The 27,406-nt window shown below is 46.7% G+C and overlaps 1 protein-coding gene across 25 annotated transcripts in view; it reads left to right on the top strand.

Moving 5' to 3' along the window:
• The window catches only part of CNIH3 (cornichon family AMPA receptor auxiliary protein 3), a 182,540-nt gene that overhangs the window by 143,104 nt on the left and 12,030 nt on the right, over nt 1–27,406 (top strand). For 14 of the 25 annotated variants that reach the window (XM_070385435.1, XM_070385426.1, XM_070385423.1 and 11 more), the window contains 2 exons: nt 18,461–18,573; nt 25,246–25,389. In XM_070385435.1, the coding sequence (XP_070241536.1) occupies nt 18,461–18,573; nt 25,246–25,389 (257 nt within the window). Of the gene's footprint in view, nt 1–1,443; nt 1,482–18,460; nt 18,574–25,245; nt 25,390–27,406 lie in introns of all 25 variants that reach the window. The other 11 variants (XM_070385442.1, XM_070385441.1, XM_070385443.1 and 8 more) reach the window with 1 other exon arrangement.

The following is a 27,406-nucleotide window of genomic DNA, read 5'->3' as shown; positions in this document are numbered from 1 at the left end:
CTTTGAACTGTGACTTCTGATCACTGTTCCATGAGGGTATCTGTACGTGGTACTGTTTCTTGAGTTCCTTGGCGATGGTAGCCTGATTTGCATGACAATAGGGAAAAGCTTGGGTTAAGGCAGATGCAGTGTCCACACAAACCAAGGCATATTTAGAATGCTGTCTCAGAGTGGGGTGGCCAGTATAATCAGTGTGCTAGTCCCTTGATGGTTGGGAATTCTGTGGACGACCCCAACTTCCTTGGCACTTGAGTTGGGCATAGTTTTGAATACACAGGACATGCTGTTACTGCATCAAACTAGTCATTTCAAGGGTGGCCTTGCATCCTTGGTAATGTGTGGTAATGTGTGCTGTGGTAGCTTCTCTGTGTATCCAATCTGCTGTATAAACTGGAGAGTCAGTTGCTAGGGCTCATACCCGAGCTAGGGCATCAACTTCCTGGTTGCTATGGCTGTCAGTGCCAGGTGCGTGGAGGGCAGTTAAGAAATGCCTCAGGCTCTTGCAGATGAACCCAAATGTCTTTCCAGTTATCCTGCCCCCACAAGGGTTTATTTATGATCATCCATCCCTTGGCTTCCTGGGTTGTTAACAGCCTGGACTCATGAGTGATCACCAGCCAAACTGCTCTGAGTTCAGCCTATTGGTGGTGTGGTTTATTCCTGTTTCTAGGCATCTGTATACCAGGCATCAGCAGGAAACTCACCTATTCTCTGTTGGCCATAGAGGCTGCTATAGGCATAGAGGTCATTTGGAGGATATATATATTTTACAGGGCTTAGTAGCACCTACATTTTTAGAGAGAGTGGGCTGCATCAAATAAGCATGCTATTGAGTCAAAGTGGGATCCATGGCAGAGGTAGGTCAGTGGAACATATTCCAATCTATCCCTTGATAGGAAGGGATGTTATTACCATGATATGTGAGGCATTCTACTTGGAGGAGTATTATGTACATTGCTAGGAGCTGTTGGTCTATGGGAGTGGATCAAGTTTGTGCCCCCTTTTAAAGCTGGGGCAAAATCCTTGGGGTACTCGCTCCTTCCCTGGTCTCTGCCATAGTGCCCAAACATACCTTCCAGAGTCATAGATATATCTAACTCAATGGTAGCCCTGCTGGGGAGTTGTCCAGAGCTTTAGAATTTTTGCCTTCTCAAGGTGGCTTCTTGCTGTGATGCCCAATCCCACATGTGCCTTCTCTTTCCCAGGCAGATCAGGGGTGGAAGTGCTGTGCCAGGTGGAGAATAGAAGTCCTCCAGATCCCAAATCCTTGCAAAGGCTTGCATCTTTTTCATGCTCTTAGGGGTTTTAATAGGCTTGCATCTTATCAATCACAACTTCTGGGACAATAAATGTCTTCTTTAACCAAATGATTCCCCCAACCTTTAGGGCAGTGCCTGGACCTTGAATTTTCCACATGTCTACCTCTAATCTTCTCCCTCACAGGTGTTCCAGTACAGCCTGCAGAATGGCCTGCAGCAGAGGCAAGTCTTCATATGTTAACCTTATGTCAGCACTAATAGGCACATTTTACTGATGTGGGGAAGAAAAACAGGCCGGGTCTCGGGTTACCATTCCGGGTATATTGGGTTGGCCAAAAAGATTATTTGGGTTTTTCTGTAATGTCTTATGGGAAAAATCCCAGTGGCCTTTTTGGCCAACCCTGTATTATGGTGCTGTGCCTCATGGGAGTGCTTGAAAGCTCCACTGCTGTCTCTACCGTATGAAGGCAAATTGATCTTAGTTTCTCTGTGAATCTCCTTGAAGAACCTTTTCAGGAACATTTATATTAATGACACATATTTATATAAAAAAACCTAAAGAAAGTTTAGCGTCATTTCTCATTTGATTGTTTTCCATGTAACTTAGCATATCGAATAAGCCTAATATAAACCCAAAGTGATTTCGAAGTCAATAAGACTTAATTTAGAATTTGATTTTGGGATTTAAAAGATTTTGCCCAAATTTAAGTTTGTAAAAAATATCAAAAAGTTTAAAACGCTTGATTAAGTAGGGTCAGAGTTCATTTTGAAACAACACTTAGTTATCCATTTAACCAAAGTGACAACTAAGACGTCAAAGGCAAATGCAGAGTAACATAGTTTTATATATATATATATATATATATATATATATATAATAAGCTTAGCTTTTTTAATAGAGAAGATTTCACTTTCTCAAGACCTGATAAAGAACAGGAAATTATTTTTTATAAAACACAGAATCTTTGCTTTATAGGCAGATTACTTAAAAGGTAAAGAAAAGCATTTCTAATCATATCACAAACAGGCCAGTAGTCCAAAAAGCCTTCTTCCTTTTAGCAGATGAAAGAAAAAGTGAGTTTGAGTTTTATATAAGTCCATTATTAAAGCTTATTTTTTTCTTGAAGCCAATTAAATAGAGCTCTTTAATAAAATAACTTTGATAATACTTTCCAGAGATAGAAAAACATCACATGTGCATAACATATATATGCACAGATACCGAAACATACAGAGACCCCATAGCTTTCATTCCAAAACTTTAGCCATGAATTAAGTTCTCCTTCACATGGTTAAAGCTTTTTATCCAATATTTGTGAGGAAGACTTTTAAGATTTATATTTGACTAATACAACAAAGGTCCGTCTAGTCAAGGCTATGGTTTTTCCAGTGGTCATGTATGGATGTGAGAGTTGGACTGTGAAGAAGGCTGAGCGCTGAAGAATTGATGCTTTTGAACTGTGGTGTTGGAGAAGACTCTTGAGAGTTCCTTGGACTGCAAGGAGATCCAACCAGTCCATCCTAAAGGAGACCAGTCCTGGGTGAAGGAAGGACTGATGCTGAAGCTGAAACTCCAATACTTTGGCCACCTCATGCGAAGAGTTGACTTATTGGAAAAGACCCTGATGCTGGGAGGGATTGGGGGCAGGAGGAGAAAGGGACGACAGAGGATGAAATAGTTGGATGGCATCACTGACTCGATGCACATGAGTTTGGGTGAACTCTGGGAGTTAGTGATGGACAGGGAGGCCTGGTGTGCTGCAATTCATGGGGTTGCAAAGAGTCAGACACGACTGAGTGACTGAACTGAACTGAACTGAACTGAATACTGTCAAGGAGGCTGTGAACTAGATTTTGGGCAAGGGAGCTTCTATATCACTCTATTTTTAGAAATATTTATTTATGTTTGACTGCGCTGATAGTTGCAGGGAACAGGGGTTACTCTCTTAGTTGCTCTTAGTTGTGAGATCTTCCCCAACCAGGAATTGAACTGGTGTCTCCGGTCCTGCAAGGCAAATTCTTTACCACTGGACCGCCAAGAAAGCCCAGCAGTCTATATTTTAAAAAACCTTTCTCCTCCTTTTTTTTCCTTCAGTCTTTGTAGGCAGTGACTTAGTTGTTCTTTGGGGTGTTTACATTTCAAAGACATGATAAGATTTACAATTTCAAGGGATGGAGAAAGAGTGCAAGTTTGCTCCTAGGAGTTTTGGGGTGTATTTATCTGTTATCAGAAGTCTAGGGTAATTGCTATTTAAAATTTCCTTTGTATTAGGAGTTGGATTACGTGGGGGCACTCTGTCTGTTTTATTGTCAATTACTGTAATATCCTCCCCTTCATTATCCCAGCTTCTCCAAGGATTCTACCTCTAGTATCTAACCAGGCTTTGTCACACGTGCTCAGATATTAATCTGTGGCATCTTGTGCCCTCCTGGCTTTGCAAAATCTTGTACTAAAGTCTCCAATTTACTAAACTTTTCTCCCACCTTATCTGCTAGCCCCCAAACTAGCAAAATAGTAGACAGTTGCATGTTTTGTTTTGTTTTGTTTTCTAATTTCTGCTCTTCTTTCAACTCCCTAACCTAGGCTTTAGCCTGTAGTTGGGCATCGATGGCCACTGGCCTACCCATAGTAACGGCCATTTACTGGGGCAGCCATTCGCTTCTCTTTGCCACAGTGTGCTCTGCATAGTGTTCCAAGCAGATGCATTAAAGCAGTGGCATTTTCAGGGTGTACTCATACTCATGCAGGGGTCCACAATCATCTGACATATAGGGCACCCCTCCCCACTTAGAATTTTATGGCCAGTGTGGGGTTTCCTTCACAGATGCCTCTTTCCTAAAGCCCATTTCTTTAGTCTCCTGGCTGGCTCACCAGTTTTTGGTTTGAAAATTAATCTTTGTATTCATACAGAGGGCAAGGAGAGTATTGAAAGAGGTATATCACTCTAGATTGATAGATGGCAGGTTTAATAAGCAAAACATAAATTTAAAAATTTATTTATAAGGCTCGTCTTAGGTGGCTATAAAATGAGTAGATCTCTGCACCCGACCCACCGGAATCTTAAAGTTTATGTAGGGGTTCAATCGTATATACAGTCCAGATGGTCTCAACAGCAGCTTACTCTCTCAAGGCTACATCCTTGGTGCAGCTGCCACTATGGCAACAGGAGGCTGTGTGTATCTTGCAAGGACAGGCGAGGGGTTGAGAAGCCTTCAGGTGCTCAGATCTGGCTTCAAGGTCACCTGGTGGTCCTGTCCTTTTGATGACCTCCTCTAGTGCCTCATCCACAATATATGATGTGTGTGTGTCCAGGGATTTACATCTGTGAGTCCACATTCAGTCCACATATATGACCACTTGCCCAAGGTCATATAGCCCTGATCAAGTTACTTCTCTGAGCTTTAATTTCCTGCTCTGTAAGAGCTCCTCCTTCAGAGGTTGTTGCAAGGAATAAATGGATAAGGCAGTAAACACTTAACATAGTGGTTAGGGCTGAATGTACTTTGCTGTGCTTAGTTGCTTAGCTGTGTCCAACTCAGTGTTCCCATGGACTGTCCCACCAGGCTCTTCTGTCCATGGGGATTCTCCAGGCAAGAATACTGGAGTGGGTTGCCATGCCCTCCTCCAGGAGATCTTCCCAACCCAGAGATCGAACCCAGGTCTCCTGCACTGCAGGTGGATTCCTTACTGTCTGAGCCACCAGGGAAGCCCATGAATACTGGAGTGGGTAGCCTATCCCTTCTTCAGGGGAACTTTCCAACCCAGGAATCGCACTGGGGTCTCCGGCATTGCAGGCAGATTTTTTACCATCTGAGCTACCAGGGAAGCCCTAGGGTTGAATAAACATTAGTTATTATTATATCAACCAGCATATATGCTTATAGCTGGCTTTATTGCAAGGAGAAAAGTATGTGCTATTTTCTACCCAGTATGAAATCTGTCTTTTTAGTGCTTTGGTCTGACTTTTGATCCTTCCATTTCAGTGTAATTTTTAGTTAGTCTGAAACACATAGCATTAATGTTGTGTTTGTTCTAAGCAGTCTCTACAGGGCCTGGGCTCCCTGAAATTAAAGCAGCCTCCAGACATCAGCTTGGGAGTCACAGACAGGATAACACCAGCCCTTATGTTTTAGTCAAACATTTCCAGAGTTCTCTATCAGCACAGCTTCGCAAAAATATATACTTTCTTAAGACCCTCTCATTCCTTAAACTCACTGCGAATCATCTTATCAAGACAGATTTCTTATAGGCACCAGGGAAAATGTGAAAGATAGTGACGAGTCAAGAGGAGGCGTGTACTGGCCCATTTCCTTTGCTCTTTGCATGGAAGTAAACACACGCTGGGGATCCTTACTTTCCAAGGAGTGTGGAGAGCTGCCTGCTTTGCACTTCTCAGGTGGCAGCAGGATGTGTTTTGAAGGACTTGTTTGTGCCTCCCGCACGTTCGCTGTGTGAAGTGGTATAAGTTCTGGCTGGCCCAGGCTCTGATACAGGCTAGCCCCTGAATAATGTCTGTTGAATGAGTGGATGGAATGAATGAGCTGGCCACAATTGAAATTCCATAGAGAAGTGATTAGAGGGACCTCAGGATCACCCCATTCATCCACTCATGGATGAGTTATTATCAAACACCTACTCTAGGACCCCTGGCAACATTATTCCTCAGAACTGCAGGGGCTACAGAAGAAGCACGGGCTGTCGCCAGCTTTTAAATGGATTGTCTGCATTCCAGAAATTCACCTGAAAGTTGATTGTTTGATTAAAAAAACAAACCCTTTTCCACCTGCCGTTCAGTCTTTGGGCTAATCCAGAGATTCATGTCACCTTATATGGTGAAGGATGGGATCACTATTACTGTAGGACTTGTCCATATCCATAGGAAATTTTGTTTATCTCATGTGCCTTCCTGAAAACAGACAAAAACAAAGCCCTTATCCCCATGCGCCTAGCTATTGCTCTTCACCAGGCTCTTTTTCACAGTGAATGAAATGGCTTCCCTGTCCCCGAATCCAGTGGGCATCTTTCCCTCCCATGATGTTCATCTCCCCCAGCAGTGTTTGGCTGCCCATTTCTCCTTCCATCTCCAACCACCAAGATCCCCTGGCTTTACGACCCTGTGCCCTCTGGTCCTCCTCCTCCCTGTCTGGTTGCCCTTTGTTATTAGCCTCCTTGGCCTGCTCACCCCTTGAATATTGGTGAACCTAAGGACTTTAACCTGGTCTTTGTTCTTGATCTCATCTCACTCTGCACTCTCCTACCAGGCAATCCTAATTTCGTTTACCATCAGTGTTTCTATAATCTCCAACTCCTTCTTCTGAGGACCAATCCTCCACACTCAACTCTCCTACAGACTTCTCAAACACTGGCCAGTCCTGAGCCCTTATTTTACCCCCTGCAAAACATTTCCTCTTCCAATGCTACTCATCTCAATAAATTTCATCACCTAGCTGTTGAAGATTTCTGAGAGTAATCTTTTCCTCTCTTCTCTCATCTAATCATCTAACACCTCAGCTGGCTCCCAGCTTGAGTATTCTGCTTTTCCTCATACAGCTAATCTTCTAAATCTCAACTCAGAGGCCATCCTCTTCCAACGAGCCCTCCTTCAACTCCTCATTCAGAGTGGATGTTTCTTCTTTCCTTTCTTCCTTCCTCGCGCTGCTTTCATGCTGCCTCTATACCTCAGCTCTCATTTGTTGTGCTGGAGAATCTGTGGTTTCCATGCTGGAGAATCCATGGAGACACGCCAGTCTCCCCCAGCGAGACTGCTTTGCATTCACTGCCTAGTAAGGGCTTATGGGCTTCCCAGGTGGCGCTAGTCATAAAGAACCCATCTGCCAGTACAGGAGACATAAGAGACGCAGGTTTGATCCCTGGGTTAGGAAGATCCCCTGGAGGAGGGCTTGGCAACCCACTCCAGTATTCTTGCCTGGAGAATCCTATGGACAGAAGAGCCGGATGGGCTACAGTCCATAGGATCACAGAGTTGGACACCACTGAAGTGACTTAGCATCCATGCATCCAAGGGCTTATAATAAATATTTACTGACTGAGTGCATAAGTGGAGCTCTTCAGCTCTGGAAGGCTTGTCAATCACTTATCCCTCTGCCCTTTTCATTCTAGAACTTTCCCTTCTGTTTGTCTCTCTCCTCTCAAACAATCTGAACTTTTGCCTAATCACTCCCTGTATTCTGAACACGAAAATTCCCACTCTTCTCATCCCTGGCTTAGAGAAAGAAAGGAAGGAGTGGGTAGCTACAAGTGTTAGCTTAAGATGTCTTTGAATTGCCAGCTAGTTGTAGGAGAATTTTGTCCCTTTAAAAATATGGCATTATTTGAGAGCGTGCTTTTATTCTCACCTCCTCCTTGAGTGGGCTTATAGGTAGTTTAGTAATTTAACAAGCATGTGAGGAAACTGGAAGAGAGGCTTTTGAAATTCAAGTGTGTCTTGAAGCTGCATGAAAATGGTGATAAAGGCAGGCTGGGAGGTGTGGGCCGGGCAGGACTGGAACCCCAAAGGTTTGTTCCTAAAACAAACCAGTCATCTCCCAGGTCTAGAAAGTCCACTGAGACACAAGGAAGGCCAGAGATGGGCAGGAGGAGATTGTGTGTGACATTAGAGGTCTGGGGGTCAGCTGCTGGGGACAGAGAGAAGATACTGGGAAATAGAGGCCACGAGGTTCTGGAGGGGAGAGGAGGCTCAAGAGGTGACCTCCATCCCTGGAAGATGCCAAGGCTAACCCTTCAAGGTTGGACACCATGGCCTTGGTTTCTCAGGGAGCCTCATGGGGATTCTCCCACGTGGCAGTGGCTTGGAGAGCCGGGAGCCAGACACTACCACCCTTATCTGCATATACTACCTGCCCAGACTCAGTCCATGAGCAGTAGTTAGTGAGCATTACTCTGTGAGCGCTGGACTGTCACCGCCCTGCTGGGAGACTGGAACCCGGGGTCTTGAAAATGGAAGCCTCTGCCTTTTGTGTTCTTCAAACTCTTGGCTATGAATCTCAGCTCCACTGTTTAAGAACATCACCTGGGATACTTCTGAAAATTGCAGATTCTTGGCTGGAGAGTTTACCTTAGCAAGTAGATGGGTGTAAACTCAGAAATCTGCATTTTAAACAAGCGTCCCAGGTGTTCTGCTGCAGGTGGCTGGAGGGCCCTCTTTTGGGAATCAGTGGTAAGCAGCCATTTCTCAAACTTTACTGTGCATACAGATCCCCTGGGGATCTTGTTAGCCTTCACCAAGTTCTTATTCAGCGGTCTGGATGCAGCCTAAATTCTGTGTTTCTAACAAGCTCCCAGGTGGTGCTGATGATGGTCCTATGACCACACTCTGAGGCCTGAGGTTCTCAGCGGTTCACCTGGGAGCTGGTTAGAAAGGCAGATTCTTAAGCCTCACCCAGACCTACTGAATCTGAAATGCTAGGTGTGGGGCTCAGCCATCTGCATTTTAGCAAAACCCTCAGGTGATTCAGAAGTACCATACCATTTGGGAATCACTGCTGGATAATGGTGAAGCTTGAAGACATGGGCTGGAGAGGGGGCTGGTGGGAGTGTCGGGTCGGTAGAGCAGTGGCCTCTTCCTCATGGTGTTGGTCATGCCCACTTTCCTCCTGCGTCCCCAGCACAGGGCAAAGTTAGTGGGGAACTGCCGGGGGACTGGGCTTCCCGGAGCCCATGGGAGTCAGGGTGGAACTTGGTCCCCCAGGAGCACTCGGGACTGAAAGGATCAGGCAGCTCCCAAGAATCAGGGCACGGAGCGGGAAGCCAGAGCAGTGTGCAGGGGCAGGGCTGGTGTGTAGAGCACGTGTGACCAGGGGGAACGGGTTTGTCATGGCTGTGTCCCAGGAGAGGCCTCGGGGCCGAGCTGTCAACTGGGGCTTCTCCCTCCAGGTGGCCAAGAGCAGGGGACAGTGGGGTGTGAGCTGTCTTCTTCTCTCCGTGGGCATTTTCCTCTCTCTGTGGCCTTCTCCTCATTCAGAGCAAGGCCCCTGGGTGCTAAGAAAGCAGCAGAAACTTCCCCAGTATGGATTACAGATGCTCAGGAAGGGTGGGTGAAGGAGAGGATGGGAGGAAGCCAGAGGGCCCTGTGGGGTTGGAAAGTGGGAGCCCTGCAGAGGAAGCCCTGCCGTGGTAGAAGGTAGTGCTCTGTGACTCCCTCCCCACCTCTGTGCCCTCTCACCTCCTGGCCTCTGCAGGCCAGAGGGAAAATGCTGTGTCCAGGCCCTGGGTCACTCAGGCAGAGTCTCCTTATCTTACTGTCTCCCCTTATTTCCCCTGTGTTCCTGCAGAACAGGCTCATGGGGGAAATGATCAGTGCCTGGTTCCCTTGAGGCCTGGCTCTGTCTCCTGGGATTGGATGTGAGGGTCTGATCCTGACTGTGACAAGGGCAAAGCAATACTTGGCCCAGGCATTTGGGAGACATGCTGGCAGCAAAGAGCACAGAGCCACGCCTGCAGTTCCTGGTGTGCATACAGTTGGCATCTGTCAGATTGATTTTATGGTGACTTTTTCTTTTTCTTTTTTTGCAGTGTTGTATTAGTTTTTGGTGTACAGCAAAGTGATTCAGTTTCAGTTCAGTTCAGTCGCTCAGTCATGTCCGACTCTTTGCAACCCCATGGACTGCGGCATGCCAGGCCTCCCTGTCCATCACCAACTTCCAGAGCTTGCTCAAACTCAAGTCCATTGAATCAGTGATGCCATCCAACCATCTCATCCTCTGTCATCCCCTTCTCCTCCTGCCTTCAGTCTTTCCCAGCATGAGAGTCTTCAAATGAGTCAGTTTTTTGCATCAGGTGGCCAAAGTATTGGAGTTTCAGCTTCAGCAATGAATATTCAGGACTGATCTCCTTTAGAATGGACTGGTTGGGTCTCCTTGCAGTCCAAGGGACTCTCAAGAGTCTTCTCCAACACCACAGTTCAAAAGCATCAATTCTTCAGCTCTCAGCTTTTCTTTATAGTCCAACTCTCACATCTCTACATGACTACTGGAAAAACCACAGCTTTGACTAGATGGACTTTTGTCAGCAAAGTAATGTCTCTGCTTTCTAATATGCCGTCTAGGTTGGTCATAGCTTTTCTTCCAAGGAGCAAGCGTCTTTTTATTTCATGGCTGCAGTCACCATCTGCAGTGATTTTGGAGCCCAAGAAGATAAAATCTCTCACTGTTTCCATTGTATCCCCATCTATTTGCATGAATTGATCAGACCGGATGCCATGATCTTAGTTTTCTGAATGTTCAGTTTTAAGCCAGCTTTTTCAGTCTCCTCTTTCACTTTCATCAAGAGGCTCTTTAGTTCCTCTTCACTTTCTGCCATAAGGGTGGTGTCATCTGTGTATCTGAGGTTATTGATATTTCTCCCAGCAATCTTGATTCCAGCTTGTGCTTCATCCAGCCCAGCATTTTGCATGATGTACTCTGCATAGAAGTTAAATATGCAGGGTGACAATATACAGCCTTGACGTACTCCTTTCCAAAGTTGGAACCAGTCTGTTGTTCCATGTCTGGTTCTAACTGTTGCTTTGTGACCTGCATACAGATTTCTCAGGAGGCAGGTCAGGTGGTCTGGTATTCCCATCTCTTGAAGAGTTTTCCAGTTTGTTGTGATCTACACAGTCAAAGGCTTTGGCATAATCAATAAAGCAGAAGTAGATGTTTTTCTGGAATTCTCTTGCTTTTTCTATGATCCAATGGATGTTGGCAATTTGATCTCTGGTTCCTCTGGATTTTCTAAATCCAGCTTGAACATCTGGAAATTCATGGTTCATGTATTGTTGAAGCCTGGCTTGGAGAATTTTGAGCATTACTTTGCTAGTGTTTGAGATGAGTGCAATTGTGCAGTAGTTTGAATATTTTGGGGCATTACTTTTCTTTGGTATTGGAATGAAAAGTGACCTTGAAAACTCACCTTTTCTAGTCCTGTGGCCACTGCTGAGTTTTCCAAATTTGCTGGCATACTGAGTGTAGCACTTTCACAGGATCATCTTTTAGGATTTGAAAAAGCTCAACTGGAATTCCATGTCCTCCACTGTCTTTGTTCATAGTGATGCTTCCTAAGGCCCACTTGACTTTGCATTCCAGGATGTCTGGCTCTAGATGAGTGATCATACCATTGTGGTTATCTGGGTCATGAAGATCCTTTTTGTATAGCACAGGGTACTATATATATATATTTATATATAGATTCAGTTTATAAATATATATATGTTTCCCAGGGGGTGCTAGTAGTAAAGAACCTGCCTGCCAAGTCAGGAGATGTGAGAGATGCAGGTTCGATCCGTGGGTCGGAAAGATCCCCTGGAGGAGGGCATGGCAACCCACTCCAGTGTTCTTGCCTGGAGAATCCCATGGACAGAGGAGCCTGGCAGACTACAGTCCATGGAGTCACAAAGAGTTGGACATGAGTGAAGTGACTTAGCACAGCACACACAAATTACACAGTGTGTGTTTGTGTGATGTATATATGTAATATATATGTTGTATGTATATAAAACACATATACTCTTTTCAGATTATTTTTCCATTGTATGTTATTACAAGGTATCGAATATAGTTTCCTGTGCTATCCAGTCGGTCCTTGTTGTTTATTTTATATATAGTAGTGTATATCTGTTAATCTCAACCTCCTAATTTGTCATCCCCACCCCCCAATTTTATGGTGACTTTAAATTACAATTCTAATTGCATTTTTATTTGGCCAAGTTGCATATGTACCAGAGTCATCTGCTTTCCCCATAAAAATCCTGGATAAACATTGATGCAGAATCCAGGAGGTCAAACAGCTTGACGTGCCAGCATCATCAAATAGGCAACACTCCAGTTGGCCCAACCCAAGTCCGAGCTGTTGGGATGTTCCTCCTTAATTGTGCCATCTGTGGTTGGGATGCCAGCCCTCCACCGGAGGGAGCAGAGGCTGCAGGGAAGCCTTGCCTCTGCGGAGGCTGACTGGCGAGTCTGGGCGGCCCTCCTCGGCCCGTCTGGTGCAGGCCCTTGCCTCCCTGCTGCGGAGGAGCACCCTCTCCAGGACAGCTTTGCTGTTGTTGTTCAGTCACTAAGTCTGTCCGCCTCTTTGTGACCCCATGGACTGCAGCATGCCAGGAGAGCTTTACCCAGAGCAACTAAAGAGAAAGTGCCTTCCTTTGAGTAAAGGGACTAAAACAGAATAAGGTTTCCTGACAGTGCCTGGATGCTTTTTTATAGTCTTCCAGTTTAGCAAAATCCCAGGTTCCTGAGCTGCCATCCTGTGCCTCTTATCCTGCAGTCTCCTCCTCCTCATGTGAATTATGTGCACGATGGTTCATATGGGGACAATTGGAGAACAGATCCCCATGCTGGACATTATGAGAAGATTGCCTCCGCCCTGCTCATCCCAGAAGGGCATCTCTGTTTTAGGGCCAGTCTGGTGTGGGCTGGGCAATCAAATGAAAGAGACATTATCTTTTCTTCTTCTTCATAGTCACTGGCTCCTGGGGAAGATAAACCTCAGGACAGACACACAGGGAACTGGGTTGTTGAAAACAGGCGAGGACTGGGGCAGGCTGCTAAACAGCTGTGGGTTTTTCTTCCCATTTGGTGAAGCTGGAAGCTTGGTTTAATCAGAGCGGGGGAAGGTCAGAGGAGATCGGATGGAGACTCAAGAAACTAAATTGGGTTCTGGGACATTTCACTTGACACGTTACCTGCCTGAGCGTGGCAAATAGCTCACATGTGACCATTAACAAAGATAATGATCACTTTCATCTCCACAACGACATCTTTCTTTCTTTGATGTTTCTTCCGCCTTGAGAGCACTGCCACAGGACACCCTGAGTCCCTTCTAGCAACTTTGTCGGTAGGTTGCACATGTTGGCATTTACAGATGAGGGAAATAAGCTTTTCTCAGTATCATACCGTCGATCATTATGTAACTGGTAAGAATTTATATAACACGTTGAGATAGTGGGCTAATATTTTTAGCTCAATGTGATCACAGCAGAAAAGCTTATTGTCTGAGTCAACAGGGTTCATTGAAAGATGGGTGGTCTCATAGCTGACACTCCCTTCAAGCTACACGCAGCCCTGGGACCTTCCCCGTGGCTTCTGTGTCTTGGCTCTTAGGGTGTTTGGCCCTAGCCAGGCTTATCCCAGCCCCTCAGAAATCCTGCCCCACTGGGATGCTGGTGGGAGCCAGGAGTGCATCCTACTGCTAGGGATGCTTCGTACCACCTCTCCACCTTCGCCATCTCCTCCTCCCCAGTCTTAGGGAATCCACTCTCTCCCTAGGGAGCTTCATTCCTTTGCTTCAACTCCAAGCATTCCCTCTCTCTTTTCTCTCCCTTTAGGGGTTAGAAGAACTTCTCTTCCTGCCCCCAGGCCCTTCTCCACCACAATGAAATAAGACAGACATCGATACATTATTATAGTATTCTCCCATCATGAGTAAAGGTTATTCAGTTCAGTTCAGTCGCTCAGTCATGTCCGACTCTTTGCAACCCCATGAATCGCAGCATGCCAGGCCTCCCTCTCCATCACCAACTCCCGGAGTTCACTCAGACTCACGTCCATCGAGTCAGTGATGCCATCTAGCCTTCTCATCCTCTGTCGTCTCCTTCTCCTCCTGCCCCCAATCCCTCCCAGCATCAGAGTCTTTTCCAATGAGTCAACTGTTTGCATGAAGTGGCCAAAGTACTGGCCACAGCTTTAGCATCATTCCTTCCAAAGAAATCTCTGTGGGCTAAAGCAGCTAATGAATGGATACATGAATGAATGAGATGATGCTTAAGTAGAAAGAAAATAAAATTCCTGGGGAAAACAGGTGGTGGATGAAAGTTTAGAGCTGAGCTGAGTGTGGCACATATAGGAAGAAGAGGTAGCTGCTCTGCTGCACAGAGCAGTGTCCAGGGACAGAAACCTGCTAGAAAGTTCTTGCACCAGCCTTGGGAGAATGTGCTGGGGCCCATTCTCCAGTAGGGGAAGTAGACCAGTAGGGGAAATTTAAAAAGGGAGAGCAAATCCAAGTGGCTGTGAAGAAGAAATGGCAAGATTTGGAAACTGTGGGGTGAGAAATGGATAAGACAGAGAAGCCAGAGATGGCTATTGTTAGCAGAAATTGGACGTTTAGGAGATAAAGTTTACAGGTGCTGGGAGGAGATTGAGCTTTCAGCACCAGGTGGTTGCAAACTATCTGGATGGAAGCATCTGCCAAGAACTGGAAATTGAGGACTAGAATCTGGGCAGGGAGTCAGGATAGGTGATCCTCATCTATCCATCCTCTTAGAGGCCATGGAAGAAGCTGGGGGTGGTGGTGGGGGGGGTGAACCCTTTGAGGTCTTCACTGACAAGTGTCTGAGCTTTGCTAGTGTGCTCCAAGAACTTCACCTGATACTTGACCTCTGCGAGCATCAGGGCAGGGTGGAGTGGCAGGAGGCTGTGCTGTCATTGTACTCTCATGACCAGCCCATATGCTGCAGTTTATGATGGCGACACACAAAGGCTGCAGCCCTGGGGGATGAGAAAGCTGGGTCCCAGCAGGGGGGGAATAAAATGAACATTTACCCGAACTTGGCTCGCATCAGGCCTGGCCTTAGTCCACTTAGTGGTGACTAAGTAGCCTTTTAGGTGGGCTTGTGAAGAACCCGCCCAGGTGGTGACTGTCACCTCTTTCTTTTGTCCCATCATTTCCTGTTCCTGGAGGGCTGACTTCTAGCTTCCTCGTGTGGTTAGGTTTTACTCATCCTTTCAAGTTTCCTGGATTCCACCTTGATGACGAAACCTTCCTTGAGCCCCCTGGTTGGAGTGAATTGCAGTCTTTACAGCAATCTCACAATACCTGTATTGAGACCACTTATTTAGTATTTATGACTCTGTAAAGCAAGGCGTAATGAGACAGGAATTCAATAGACTGGGGCCTGTGTGAAGCAGTTCCTCTGTTTGTTGTATGAAAGAATGAGATTGGCACCATTCAACAGCTTGTCTTATGAAGGAAACAGTATTTTCCATTGAAGGGGATGACTCAGGATGGTGGGGGGACAGTCAGTGCTCCCCTCAGTGTTCCTGTAGTTGACCCAGGAGGTTCAGGGACAGTCTGTGTAGAAGAGTGAGATAAGCAGGGTTGGGATGGGGCAGCTAGTCCAAACAGCCCACACGGAAAATAAGCATTGTGCCCACTTGGTGATCATTCAGCCCCTGCCTCAGTGTACCCAGTGCTGGTGAAAGCAAGGGCGGGCTGCTCATCAGGAGGAGTCACCACTTTGCTCTTCCCACTGATTACTCATTCTGTACCAGACAAGATGGGTTAAATGATGCTATGGTAAGAAACAGCTCCCAAATCTCAGTAGCATAGAATGCAGTGCAGTGGTTAAGACTGCAGGTGGATTGGAATTCTGATCAGGGAACTAAGATCCTGCATGCTGCATGACTTGGCCAAACAAACAAACCAAACAACCATAAAAAACAAAACCAAACACCCAACAAAAACACAAACCAAACCAAACCCTCCAAACTGCATTTCTTTCTTGTTCATGCTGGGTGTCCATCCCTGGCTGCCCCAGCACCTCTCTCCTCACTTATGGCTTCAGGATGATGGAGGACCCCCCACCCTAAGTGTGTTTTGCTGTGTCATAGGGGAGAGAAAGAGACCCCAGAGTGCTTTGTCTTGGCTGGTAAATCCTCCAGCCGATTCTGCTCACAGCCCTTCAGCCCCACCCAGTGACATCCCAAGGGCAGACGCAGGAAGTGTGAGGGGCGGGGGCAGGGGGGTGGGAGTGGAGGGGAGCCGGGGTGGGGTTGGGGGGTAGGGGGCAGCAGTAACGCCCACTGTGCAGGTCCGGAGCACGTGGCCTGGCCAAGGTTCAGTGGGTCCAGGAGGAACAGTCCCGCCACAGAACAGGGACCTCCTGGGGAAGCAGGAGAAAAACAGTGCGTGGACATAAAGGGCACCCTTGCTGTCCCACCTGCAAGGGTGCTGCTCAGTGTTAGGCAGAGGCAGCAGGGAGAAGCCACCAAGAGCAGCACGGATTCTCAGCTTTTATCCCCTGTGCACCCAGGTGGCCTCCATTAAGCAGTTCTCCTCCGTGTGGTGACAGTGACGAATCCTCCCTGCTCAGAAGGTTGCAGCTTCCACTATAAATCAAGCTCCAAAGAGAGAAGCAGTGATGGTGATGAATAGGGGGGCCTGTAATCAGTCGGAGATTTGTCACTGGAGCTGCAGACGGGGATGATCCAGGCCCGTGGTGGCTGTCTCTTAACATGTTAATTACCTCGGCATAAGTGTCTGAAATTGATGATTAAAAAATGAAGAGATGTAAGTAGTAGAGGTCACAGCCACTGCCCCCTGGAGCTGGCAGGCTGAGAACTGGAGGAGGGAGGAGGGGGTTTTCTCTTTAAGCAGGAGGAGGTAAGGAGGAGCCTTGGCTGGGCACAGATGGGGTTGGTAAAGATGGCTGCAAGGTCCTGGGAGGAGAAATGATGGGACATACCCCCTCCTACCAGATGGTCCAGGCTCACAGGGGCTGGCTGTGCCCAGTTCCCCCACTGAGGTCACTGCTGGCTCTTGTAAGTTGATTCTAGGATTACTGCCTGAGAATTATAAGATGTGGGTCAATGCAGTTCATTCTTCTCTGGACTTGAGAAGAAAGAAGATGCCACTTACAAAATGCATTTCTTCCACATGTGCCTCTGCATGTATTTATTCCAAATGCGTGTCCCTCACTATATCTGTCATCTGGGGCAGTTGGCTAATCTGACTAAAGTGAGAGACGAAAGAGACCAAGGTCGTGTGCTTTCCCCCAGATGGGACAGTTAGAGGCAGTTTGTTTCCCATCCAGAGGAATTTTGGTTTGTGGCCACAGGCTGCACACCTGATGCCACCCAGCCATGCTCCAGCCATGTGCGCATGGTCAGTTCAACTGATTTTGTCAAATACTTGCTAAGTCTCTACTAAGTGCAAAAAAGCACTGTGCAAATGGAGATGAGAAAAGAATAGAAAATAGAGTTTGGCCAGGACAGTTTATAGACTTGTGGAGTAGATCCTGGAAGAGATCTAGGTGTGTTGAGAGGTGGGAGGAACGTCATGACTCCATCACGGACCTGGAGAATCCCCTGGGTGAGGGTCAGAAAGCATCCTGTGGGGCTGAGACCTTTAGGGAGGAGGGGACAGTGTGGTGGGATGGGCAGAGCTTCCATTAGAAAGTGGTGTTTGAGACAGGTCTTGAAGGATGGTTAGACTATGCTAGCTGGATCAAGGCATTCATCATGGTCTAAACAATGCCCAGAGACTAACCACCCCCCGTCCCGACATAGATGTATACATTCATTAAATACTCATTCATTAAATATTTATTCCTCTATGAGTGAGAAAGATGGTGCATTTATATCTCTGTTTTAGGGTTTCCTTGCTACTTGCTTGGGTACCAGATTTCTCTTTTATAGTCACTTTGATTTCTGTTTCAGCTTTACTTTCTGTTAAGATGTAACCACCCTTAGGAGGGGGTGGTTCACAGTCGTTGAGCTCTTTTTACCATTTATACCAGTGTGGGTAGATTGGGGTTGGGAGGTTTAGTCTTCCTGCTGGTCACCTTCTACCGTCTGATCCTTCTTGATCTGGACCAGACTCTTTTCCCTCTGGAGGCTAAAGTTTCCCTCTTTTATCATTACATGTCGTTCCTTTCAGGTTCTTCTGGATCCATCCACCATCAAGCAAAATGCCGTTTCCCCAAGTCTCCTTTATTTGAACTAAATAGTTGGATACAACTGAAGTGACTTAGGACGCATGCACACATATTAATATTTGCTTTAGGTTTGTGAGTCTCTATATGTGAAACAGGAGCAGGGCAGTTGTTGAATCACTGAAAACCCTATCAGTGTTCTTCCAGTGGGTCCTGCCCGGGGTCAGACATCACAGGGGCTGGATGGCCTCTTCTGCTTCTCCCAGGGGGTCATCCATGGGTGACCCTCTGAAGCAAGTGCCCTGTTCTGGTATGTAGGGTGCTGAGGGTCTCTGTCCATTTAGGGCTAGGTATAAAGCATGGCTCTGGTCACATAAAGAGGAGAACTTACCAGAAATGGCCGGGGGCAGTGACTCTGTGATGCTGTGTGGGGGTAGGGGCTGTGTGTCATCAGCATGTTGGAGGCAGTATCCAGGCAGACATCAGATGCTGTGGAGGCCGGAGTGGGACTTCTCCTCCTTCTCACTCAGGCCTGTGTCTCTGCTTCCTCTTCAGCTGGTGCTGCCGGAATATTCCATCCACAGCCTCTTCTGCATCATGTTCCTGTGTGCTCAGGAGTGGCTCACCCTGGGGCTGAATGTCCCTCTACTCTTCTATCACTTCTGGAGGTAAGTCTGCTTGGGACTGCTCCATCCTTCCCTTTCCTGCTCAGGCAGCCTGCCATGTAGAGATGACATCCCCCACATGGACCAGCCAGCTGTGCCTTCCTCTCACCCCTTCCCAGGTTACCCTTACCCCAAAGCCTTCTCTGCAAGTTGCTCTCAGATAGCAGTCCAGTAAGGGAAGGTTCTTCCTATAGATTCCACTAACCACAGCCTCAACCCTCACAGATCAGCATTAAAGGCTTATATGCAGAGTACATCATGAGAAACGCTGGACTGGAAGAAACACAAGCTGGAATCAAGATTGCCGGGAGAAATATCAATAACCTCAGATATGCAGATGATACCACCCTTATGGCAGAAAGTGAAGAGGAACTCAAAAGCCTCTTGATGAAAGTGAAAGTGGAGAGTGAGAAAGTTGGCTTAAAGCTCACCATTCAGAAAACGAAGATCATGGCATCTAGTCCCATCACTTCATGGGAAATAGATGGGGAAACAGTGGAAACAGTGTCAGACTATTTTTTTGGGCTCCCAAATCACTGCAGATGGTGACTGCAGCCATTGGAAGGAAAGTTATGACCAACCTAGATAGCATATTCAAAAGCAGAGACATTACTTTGCCAACAGAGGTCCGTCTAATCAAGGCTATGGTTTTTCCTATGGTCATGTATGGATGTGAGAGTTGGACTGTGAAGAAGGCTGAGCACCGAAGAATTGATGCTTTTGAACTATGGTGTTGGAGAAGACTCTTGAGAGTCCCTTGCACTGCAAGGAGATCCAACCAGTCCATTCTGAAGGAGATCAGCCCTGGGATTTCTTTGGAAGGAATGATGCTAAAGCTGAAACTCCAGTACTTTGGCCACCTCATGTGAAGAGTTGACTCATTGGAAAAGACTCTGATGCTGGGAGGGATTGGGGGCAGGAGGAGAAGGGGACGACAGAGGATGAGATGGCTGGATGGCATCACTGACTCGATGGACGTGAGTCTCAGTGAACTCCGGGAGTTGGTGATGGACAGGGAGGCCTGGCGTGCTGCGATTCATGGGGTCGCAAAGAGTCAGACACGACTGAGCGACTGATCTGATCTGATCTGATAGCATTATTCACAGTAGCCACAAAGTAGACAAAACCAAGGCTTCCCTGGTGGCTCAGCAATCTAGAATCCGCCTGCCAATGCTGGAGACATAAGAAATGTGGGTTTGATCCCTGGGTCAGGAAGATCCCCTGGAGAAAGAAATGGCAACCCACTCGTTTTCTTGCCTGGAAGACCCCATGGACAGAGGAGTCTGGCTGGCTACAGTCCATGGGGTCGCAAAGAGTTAGACACAACTCAGCGACTAAAAAACAACAACAAAGACACAACCCAAATGTCCATCAAAAGATGAATGAACAAATGAAATGTGAAATATCCTTACAATGGAGTGTTACTGAGCAATAAAAACCAATAAAGTGCTGATACATGCAACACCATGGACAAAGCCTGAACATATTACAAGTGAAAGAAGTGAAGTGAAAGTCGCTCAGTCATGTCTGACTCTCTGTGACCCCATGGAAATTCTCCAGGCCAGAATACTCTTTTCGACCCCATGCAATTCTCCAGGCCAGAATACTGGAGTGGGTAACCTTTCCCTTCTCCAAGGGATCTTCCCAACCCAGGGATTGAACCCAGGTCTTCCACATTGCAGGTGGATTCTTTACCAGCTGAGCCACAAGGAAAGAAGCCAATCACAAAAAGCCATTTATAAGAAATGTCCGAAATAGGCAGATCTATAGAGATGGAAAGTGGAGTGGTGATTGCCAGGGGCTGGAAGGGAGTGGGAGTGAGGAGTGACTGCTGATGGGTACGCTATTTTCTTTTGAAATTGATGAAACTGTTCTGAAATTAGATACTGGTGATGTTGTACAATGCTGTGAGTATGTTAAAAACCACTGAATTGTATACTTTTAAAAGGTGAATTTTTTGGCATATGAATTATATCTTAATAAAAATAACCCACCTACCAGATGGGCTACATTTTCTGGGACAGTTCTGATTTTAAATGTTCTATTCCCTGCTAAGACCATGCATCAGATCATATGATTTGGGCTTTTTGTAAAAGAGAATCACCATATGGGTATAGAAGGTGGGTTGGGGGTGGGGGAAGCATATACCAAAGTAGTAAAAGATGCAGTTGTACAGATAAATGAGCCACACTTTTGATCCCCCACAAACATTTAATCATTGTCATCATACCATACAGTATAGCCTGTATTTAGTCACGTCTGGAACATTCACTCCTTCATTTAGCAAACATATGGAAGACATACTATGGGCCAGACATTGTGGGGGATTCCAAGATGAATGTAAAATATAATATTACCTTCAAGGAATATATACCCTAGTGGTGGAGGGAAATATATTCTTACCAGGTGTATGAGGAGCATGGATAGAATGTAGAGGAATGGAGGGGCAGCACTGGGAAATCTGGAAAAGCACATTCGAGGTTAGGGGACTAGCCTGTGCAAAGGCTCAGAGGTAAGAGAGCTCCTGGTGTTCTGGGGAGCAGCGGTTGTTCAGTGTGGTTGGCTGAGTGGTCCTGAGATGAAAGGGAGCAGAGATGGGGTTGGCAGCGGGGGATCAGGTGTGGAGGGTCTGAAATGACTTGGCAGGAAGTTGGAAACGTTTCTTCTGTAGGGAATGGCTCTCTCTCAGGAGTTTTCCAGGAGGAAAATGACATTGCCGGATCCAATTTTTAGGATGGTGACCCTGACAGCAGCGGGAAGGCTGGGTAGGAGGGTGAAATTTTAAGGACGAAATCTAATTAGGAGGTTCTGGTGAAATTCCAGGTGGAAAGAATGAAGGCTTGTCCCAGGTAATGGAAGTTGGGATGAAGAGAGAAGAGGGGGAGAGGTCTGGAGAGGTAAACTGGACATAATTTGGCCAATAATTGGAAACAGGAGGTGAAGAAGAGGGGGCATGTCAAGGCTGGGTTGCTAGGAGGTGACCAAGAGCAGGATGCAGGTTTAGGGAGGAATGAAGATGATTCAGTTACATACGAAAGTCCTTTTATGTAAAGGTAACCTACTAAAAGCTACCCCATGTCCGAGGTCAGGGGCAGAAGCTGGGAGGACCCCATGCCCAAGGGGAGGCAGCCAAGAGGAGCTACCCCACGTCCAAGGTCAGGGATTGCAGTCGTCTCACACGCTAGTAAAGTAATGCTCAAAATTCTCCAAGCCAGGCTTCAGCAATAAGTGAACCATGAACTTCCAGATGTTCAAGCTGGTTTTAGAAAAGGCAGAGGAACCAGAGACCAAATTGCCAACATCCGCTGGATCATCAAAAAAGCAAGAGAGTTACAGAAAAACATCTATTTCTGCTTTATTGACTATGCCAAAGCCTTTGACTGTGTGGATCACAATAAACTGTGGAAAATTCTGAAAGAGATGGGAATACCAGACCACCTGACCTGCCTCTTAAGAAATTTGTATGCAGGTCAGGAAGCAACAGTTAGAACTGGACATGGAACAACAGACTGGTTCCAAACAGGAAAAGGAGTACGTCAAGGCTATATATTATCACCCTGCTTATTTAACTTCTATGCAGAGTACATCATGAGAAACGCTGGACTGGAAGAAGCACAAGCTGGAATCAAGATTGCCGGGAGAAATATCAATAACCTCAGATATGCAGATGACACCACCCTTATGGCAGAAAGTGAAGAGGAACTAAAAAGCCTCTTGATGAAAGTGAAAGTGGAGAGTGAAAAAGTTGGCTTAAAGCTCAACATTCAGAAAACGAAGATCACAGCATCTGGTCCCATTACTTCATGGGAAATAGATGGGGAAACAGTGGAAACAGTGTCAGACTTTATTTTTCTGGGCTCCAAAATCACTGCAGATGGTGATTGCAGCCATGAAATTAAAAGACGCTTACTCCTTGGAAGAAAAGTTATTACCAACCTAGATAGGATATTGAAAAGCAGAGACATTACTTTGCCAACAAAGGTTCATCTAGTCAAGGCTATGGTTTTTCCTGTGGTCATGTATGGATGTGAGAGTTGGACTGTGAAGAAGGCTGAGCGCCGAAGAATTGATGCTTTTGAACTGTGGTGTTGGGAGAAGACTCTTGAGAGTCCCTTGGACTGCAAGGAGATCCAACCAGTCCATTCTGAAGGAGATCAGCCCTGGGATTTCTTTGGAAGGAATGATGCTAAAGCTGAAACTCCAGTACTTTGGCCACCTCATGCGAAGAGTTGACTTATTGGAAAAGACTCTGATGCTGGGAGGGATTGGGGGCAGGAGGAGAAGGGGACGACAGAGGATGAGATGGCTGGATGGCATCACTGACTCGATGGATGTGAGTCTCAGTGAACTCTAGGAGTTGGTGATGGACAGGGAGGCCTGGTGTGCTGCGATTCGTGGGGTTGCAAAGAGTCGGACACGACTGAGCGACTGAACTGAACTAAACGGAACCTACTAAAATCTGAATTTAAAGAGAAGTCAAATAGAAACATTATGGTGTTGAAATGGATTGAGTACCCACCCAGAGACTTTTCATGTCTGCCTCCTCCAATATCCACAACAAAAAGGTGGGTTGTACACACAGGTCACAAAGACTTACCAAGGTTGAGTCACAACCCAGCATTACTCAGCTGGGACATGGCAGGTCCATTTCTGTAGGGAACACAGGTCATGTCCTTGTCACCTGACGGCTGGCTCTTCTCCCTCTAAAAGTCATTTATCCCAAAGTTCTTCAAACACTTCGTTGTTAATCCAGGGTATCAAAAATGTGATTTATTTGCCGAAGTTTGGTTAGTGCACTGATTCTTAGGGCTCTCACCCCTCCACAAGGAAGGGAGGGAGAGCCAGCCATGCCGTTACACTGGAACATTTCCGTGTATAAGGAAGTGACTGCAATCTTCTTGCCAGTAGGAAGTTAGCCTTATGTTTTTGAATCCCTGACAGATCTAGCATAGTTCTGGCAGTTTGTAAGTACCCAGAAAATGAAAGAAAAAGGATTGAGGAAGGGAAGTGTCCTTTACAAATCAGAGTCCTTGAACCCCCCTCTCTTTCCTTTCTGCCCACCTCTCCTCTCCGAAGGTCCAGCCCAGCGATGTTTCTAGGGCAGTTAAAGCCCCCTCTGCTTAGCTCTCAGTTCGCTTAATTACAAGTAGAACAGCAGGAATTTTGTTCAGCATCTGTTCTTTGAGATTATTTGGACCCATCACTTCACACAGTTTTCACAGCAGCCCTTTGGAGTAAGCAGTTTCAGTCCCATTTTACAGATGTGAAAGTTGGGGTTCAGAGAGGTTAATGGCTGACCCGAAGAAGCTCAGTCCCTGAGCCACTCAGCCCCCCTGCCACCCTTGCCTCCACTTAATGATGTCACCTGGGAACAAGGCCACAGCAAAAGCAAATAGGTTTTGAAATCTGCTCCAAGGAAGAGGAGCGGTGAGTGGCCTGGAGGGCTGTGAGCTGGCAGATGTCATTGAATCTGGCTTGTGATTTCCTCTTGGCACAGCGTGGATGACAGATAATGTCAGCGCAGTCCTCTGAAGGGGATGAAGAGGGAACTGAAATACCAGCTCTGGGAGTTGCTGCGTTACGGGGATGCTCTTCAAAGCCGGTGTGATTAAGCCCATCAGACCCCTCGCCTGGTCCTCCATTTCCCTCGAGGACCACGGCGGGACCCAGAGCCTCACAGGAGCCACTAATTTGCATCCGGCTTCCTGATTCCCTCACCAGGCTGACAGAAAAGCAGCTGCAGAGCGATTTCAGCTGCACTTTGTTCTCTGGCTTTGAATGAGGTGCTGGCTGAGACCCTGGGGGCAGTGTCTTTGTAAGGGCCAGACAGATGGACAGCCTCAGGGGCAAGACTCACCTCCTGACCACTTCCCGAGGTCTCACCCAGCACAGCTGGAGTCTCTCCCCTCCTGTGAGCACAGCGGGTTCACGCTGCGCCAAGGCGATGTTTTGAAGATGACACCAAGTCTGCATTTGCCCCCTCCTCCCAGCGCTCTCTGGGTTCACCCCGTTTCCCTCTGGAGCAGCTCTCTCCCTGCAATGGCCGATGTTCTTTTTATAATTTTCGTCCTTCTCTCAAGGAGAAAATTACCTGTAAACTCCTCCGCACTCAAGTGGGAATGTGATGTCCCTTCCAGAGTATCCGGGATTTTAAAAGAGGGTCTGGGAGGAGGATAATCCAAAAGGAATTAATGTTTAATCTGAAGTAGTGAATATTTATGGTAAAATTATGGTACAGCAACACTGGGAGGCAGAGATGCAACTGACGTCCACACACACCTGTGCCCCTAGTGATGCCCAGATCTGTACACATAACAGACACCCCCCCACCTGCCCACAACACAGACCACCCTTCACCCACCCACATCCCTGGAGAAAGGAGGCTCTTCCTGGTACCTCCCAAGTGACATGGTTTCCTTCTGTCACCTGTGGGGCGAATGTGACGCTGGTGGATCTGCATACTCGGGTGTTACCACCTGCTGGAGGATAGTGGTTGAGCCACTGGTTAGTGATTCCTGGGCTGTATTTTGGGCAGTGATTCTGGCAGAATGCAGATGACTGCTTGGCAGTGACTCCTCAGAGGGAAGCCAGGCATCAGGAGGACTCAGCCCGGGTGACTTCCCATGTCCCTCCCAGGTCTCAGAACTGATGACGGTCTGTCTGCTCTCCCTGCAGGTATTTCCACTGTCCAGCAGACAGCTCCGAGCTCGCCTATGACCCACCGGTGGTCATGAACGCAGACACCTTGAGTTACTGTCAGAAGGAGGCGTGGTGTAAGCTGGCCTTCTATCTCCTCTCCTTCTTCTACTACCTTTACTGGTGAGTTTCTGCTCTTCTTTATGGATTTGACTCCTGTAGCAAGTGGAGGGGATATCAGGCCTTTGAGCATTGGAGTCCTGGCCTGTCAGGGACGGTTGGAGCCATCTAACAGTTTCTGTATGAAGGCGAGGGAGGGGCACAAGGTCCTACCTTGCCAGCTGACAGGTGCAGCCTTTGAGCTACACAGTGAAAACACATTCTGCCAACCCCTCTTAGGAGATTGTTGGTAAAGTGCACTTGGTTACTCCTCCATAGGGCTCCCTGCCCCCAGCAGCTCCACAGCTCAGACAGTCAGTTCACCAGTGGCCGTGGATGCATAGCCTTATCGCCCCTTGACCCCCAGTTTCATGTGAAAGCATTCTTGGGGACCATAACAGAGACCCCCTGGGGCAGTCACGCTTCACAAATGGGCATTTTGGGTCCTTAAATGCTTATACTCACAATTCTCCCAATATTATGTAACACCACTCTAATTAAATAAAACATGCTGACTTTGTAATTCTGTTTCGAGAGTCTCCCCTCTTTTCACTTCACTTCTGAGTAGAACATCCTAATGAAGTGGATAGCTATAAACAGACTGTCTTGTGGTTTGATACCCCAGGAAGTGCCTTTTCTGAAAATGTCTTCTCCTCCTTCCTGTTCCTTTTGGGCTCATCCCTGAGGTGTCTCACCTGTCACTTTGCTCTCCTGTCCCTCTCTGCACCAGGCCACAATATCTCCAGGTACCCAGAGCTATCCTCAAAGTGGTCTGGTAGGCAGTAGCTGGGCGAGGAAGAGGGGCCTTGCCTTGGAGTTTGGGTTAGGCTGGGGCAGGCAGAAAGCAGCTGCATTTACCCAGTATTTAAACAACCCAAACAAAAAGTGGGCAGAAGACCCAAACAGACATTTCTCCAAAGAAAACATACAGATGGCTAATAAACGCATGAAAAGATGCTCAGCATTACTCATTATTAGAGAAATGCAAATCAAAACTATGATGAGGTGTCACCTCACACTGGTCAGAATGGTCATCATTGAAAATCTACAAACAATAAATTCTGGAGAAGGTGTGGAGAAAAGGGAACCCTCTTGCATTGTTGATGGGAATGTAAATTGATATAGCCACTATGGAGAACAGCATGGAGATTCCTTAAAAAACTAGCAATAAAACTATCAAATGACCCAAAAATCCCACTATTGCACATATATACCCTGAGGAAAACAACAGAATGGGAAAGACTAGAGATCTCTTCAAGAAAATTAGAGATACCAAGGGAACATTTCATGCAAAGATGGGCTCGATAAAGGACAGAAATGGTATGGACCTAACAGAAGCAGAAGATATTAAGAAGAGGTGGCAAGAATACACAGAAGAACTGTACAAATAAGATCTTCACGACCCAGATAATCACGATGGTGTGATCACTGACCTAGAGCCAGACATCCTGGAATGTGAAGTCAAGTGGGCCTTAGAAAGCATCACTATGAACAAAGCTAGTGGAGGTGATGGAATTCCAGTTGAGCCATTCCAAATCCTGAAAGATGATGCTGTGAAAGTGCTGCACTCAATATGCCAGCAAATTTGGAAAACTCAGCAGTGGCCATAGGACTGGAAAAGGTCAGTTTTCATTCCAATCCCAAAGAAAGGCAATGCTAAAGAATGCTCAAACTACCGCTGGTTGCACTCATCTCATACGCTAGTAAAGTAATGCTCAAAATTCTCCAAGCCAGGCTTCAGCAATACGTGAACCGTGAACTTCCAGATGTTCAAGCTGGTTTTAGAAAAGGCAGAGGAACCAGAGATCAAATTGACAACATCCGATGGATCATGGAAAAAGCAATAGAGTTCGTTAATCCAGGGTATCAAAATGTGATTTATTTGCGAAGTTTTGGTTAGTGCATGATTCTTAGGGCTCTCACCCTCCACAAGGAAGGGAGGAGAGCCAGCCATGCGTTACACTGGAACATTTCCGTGTATAAGGAAGTGACTGCAATCTTCTTGCCAGTAGGAAGTTAGCCTTATGTTTTTGAATCCTGA

The sequence above is a fragment of the Bos mutus genome, chromosome 16 (genome assembly GCF_027580195.1).
Source record: "Bos mutus isolate GX-2022 chromosome 16, NWIPB_WYAK_1.1, whole genome shotgun sequence".
Taxonomy (NCBI): Eukaryota; Metazoa; Chordata; class Mammalia; order Artiodactyla; family Bovidae; genus Bos; species Bos mutus.
This window is presented reverse-complemented; position numbering and strand designations above follow the sequence as displayed.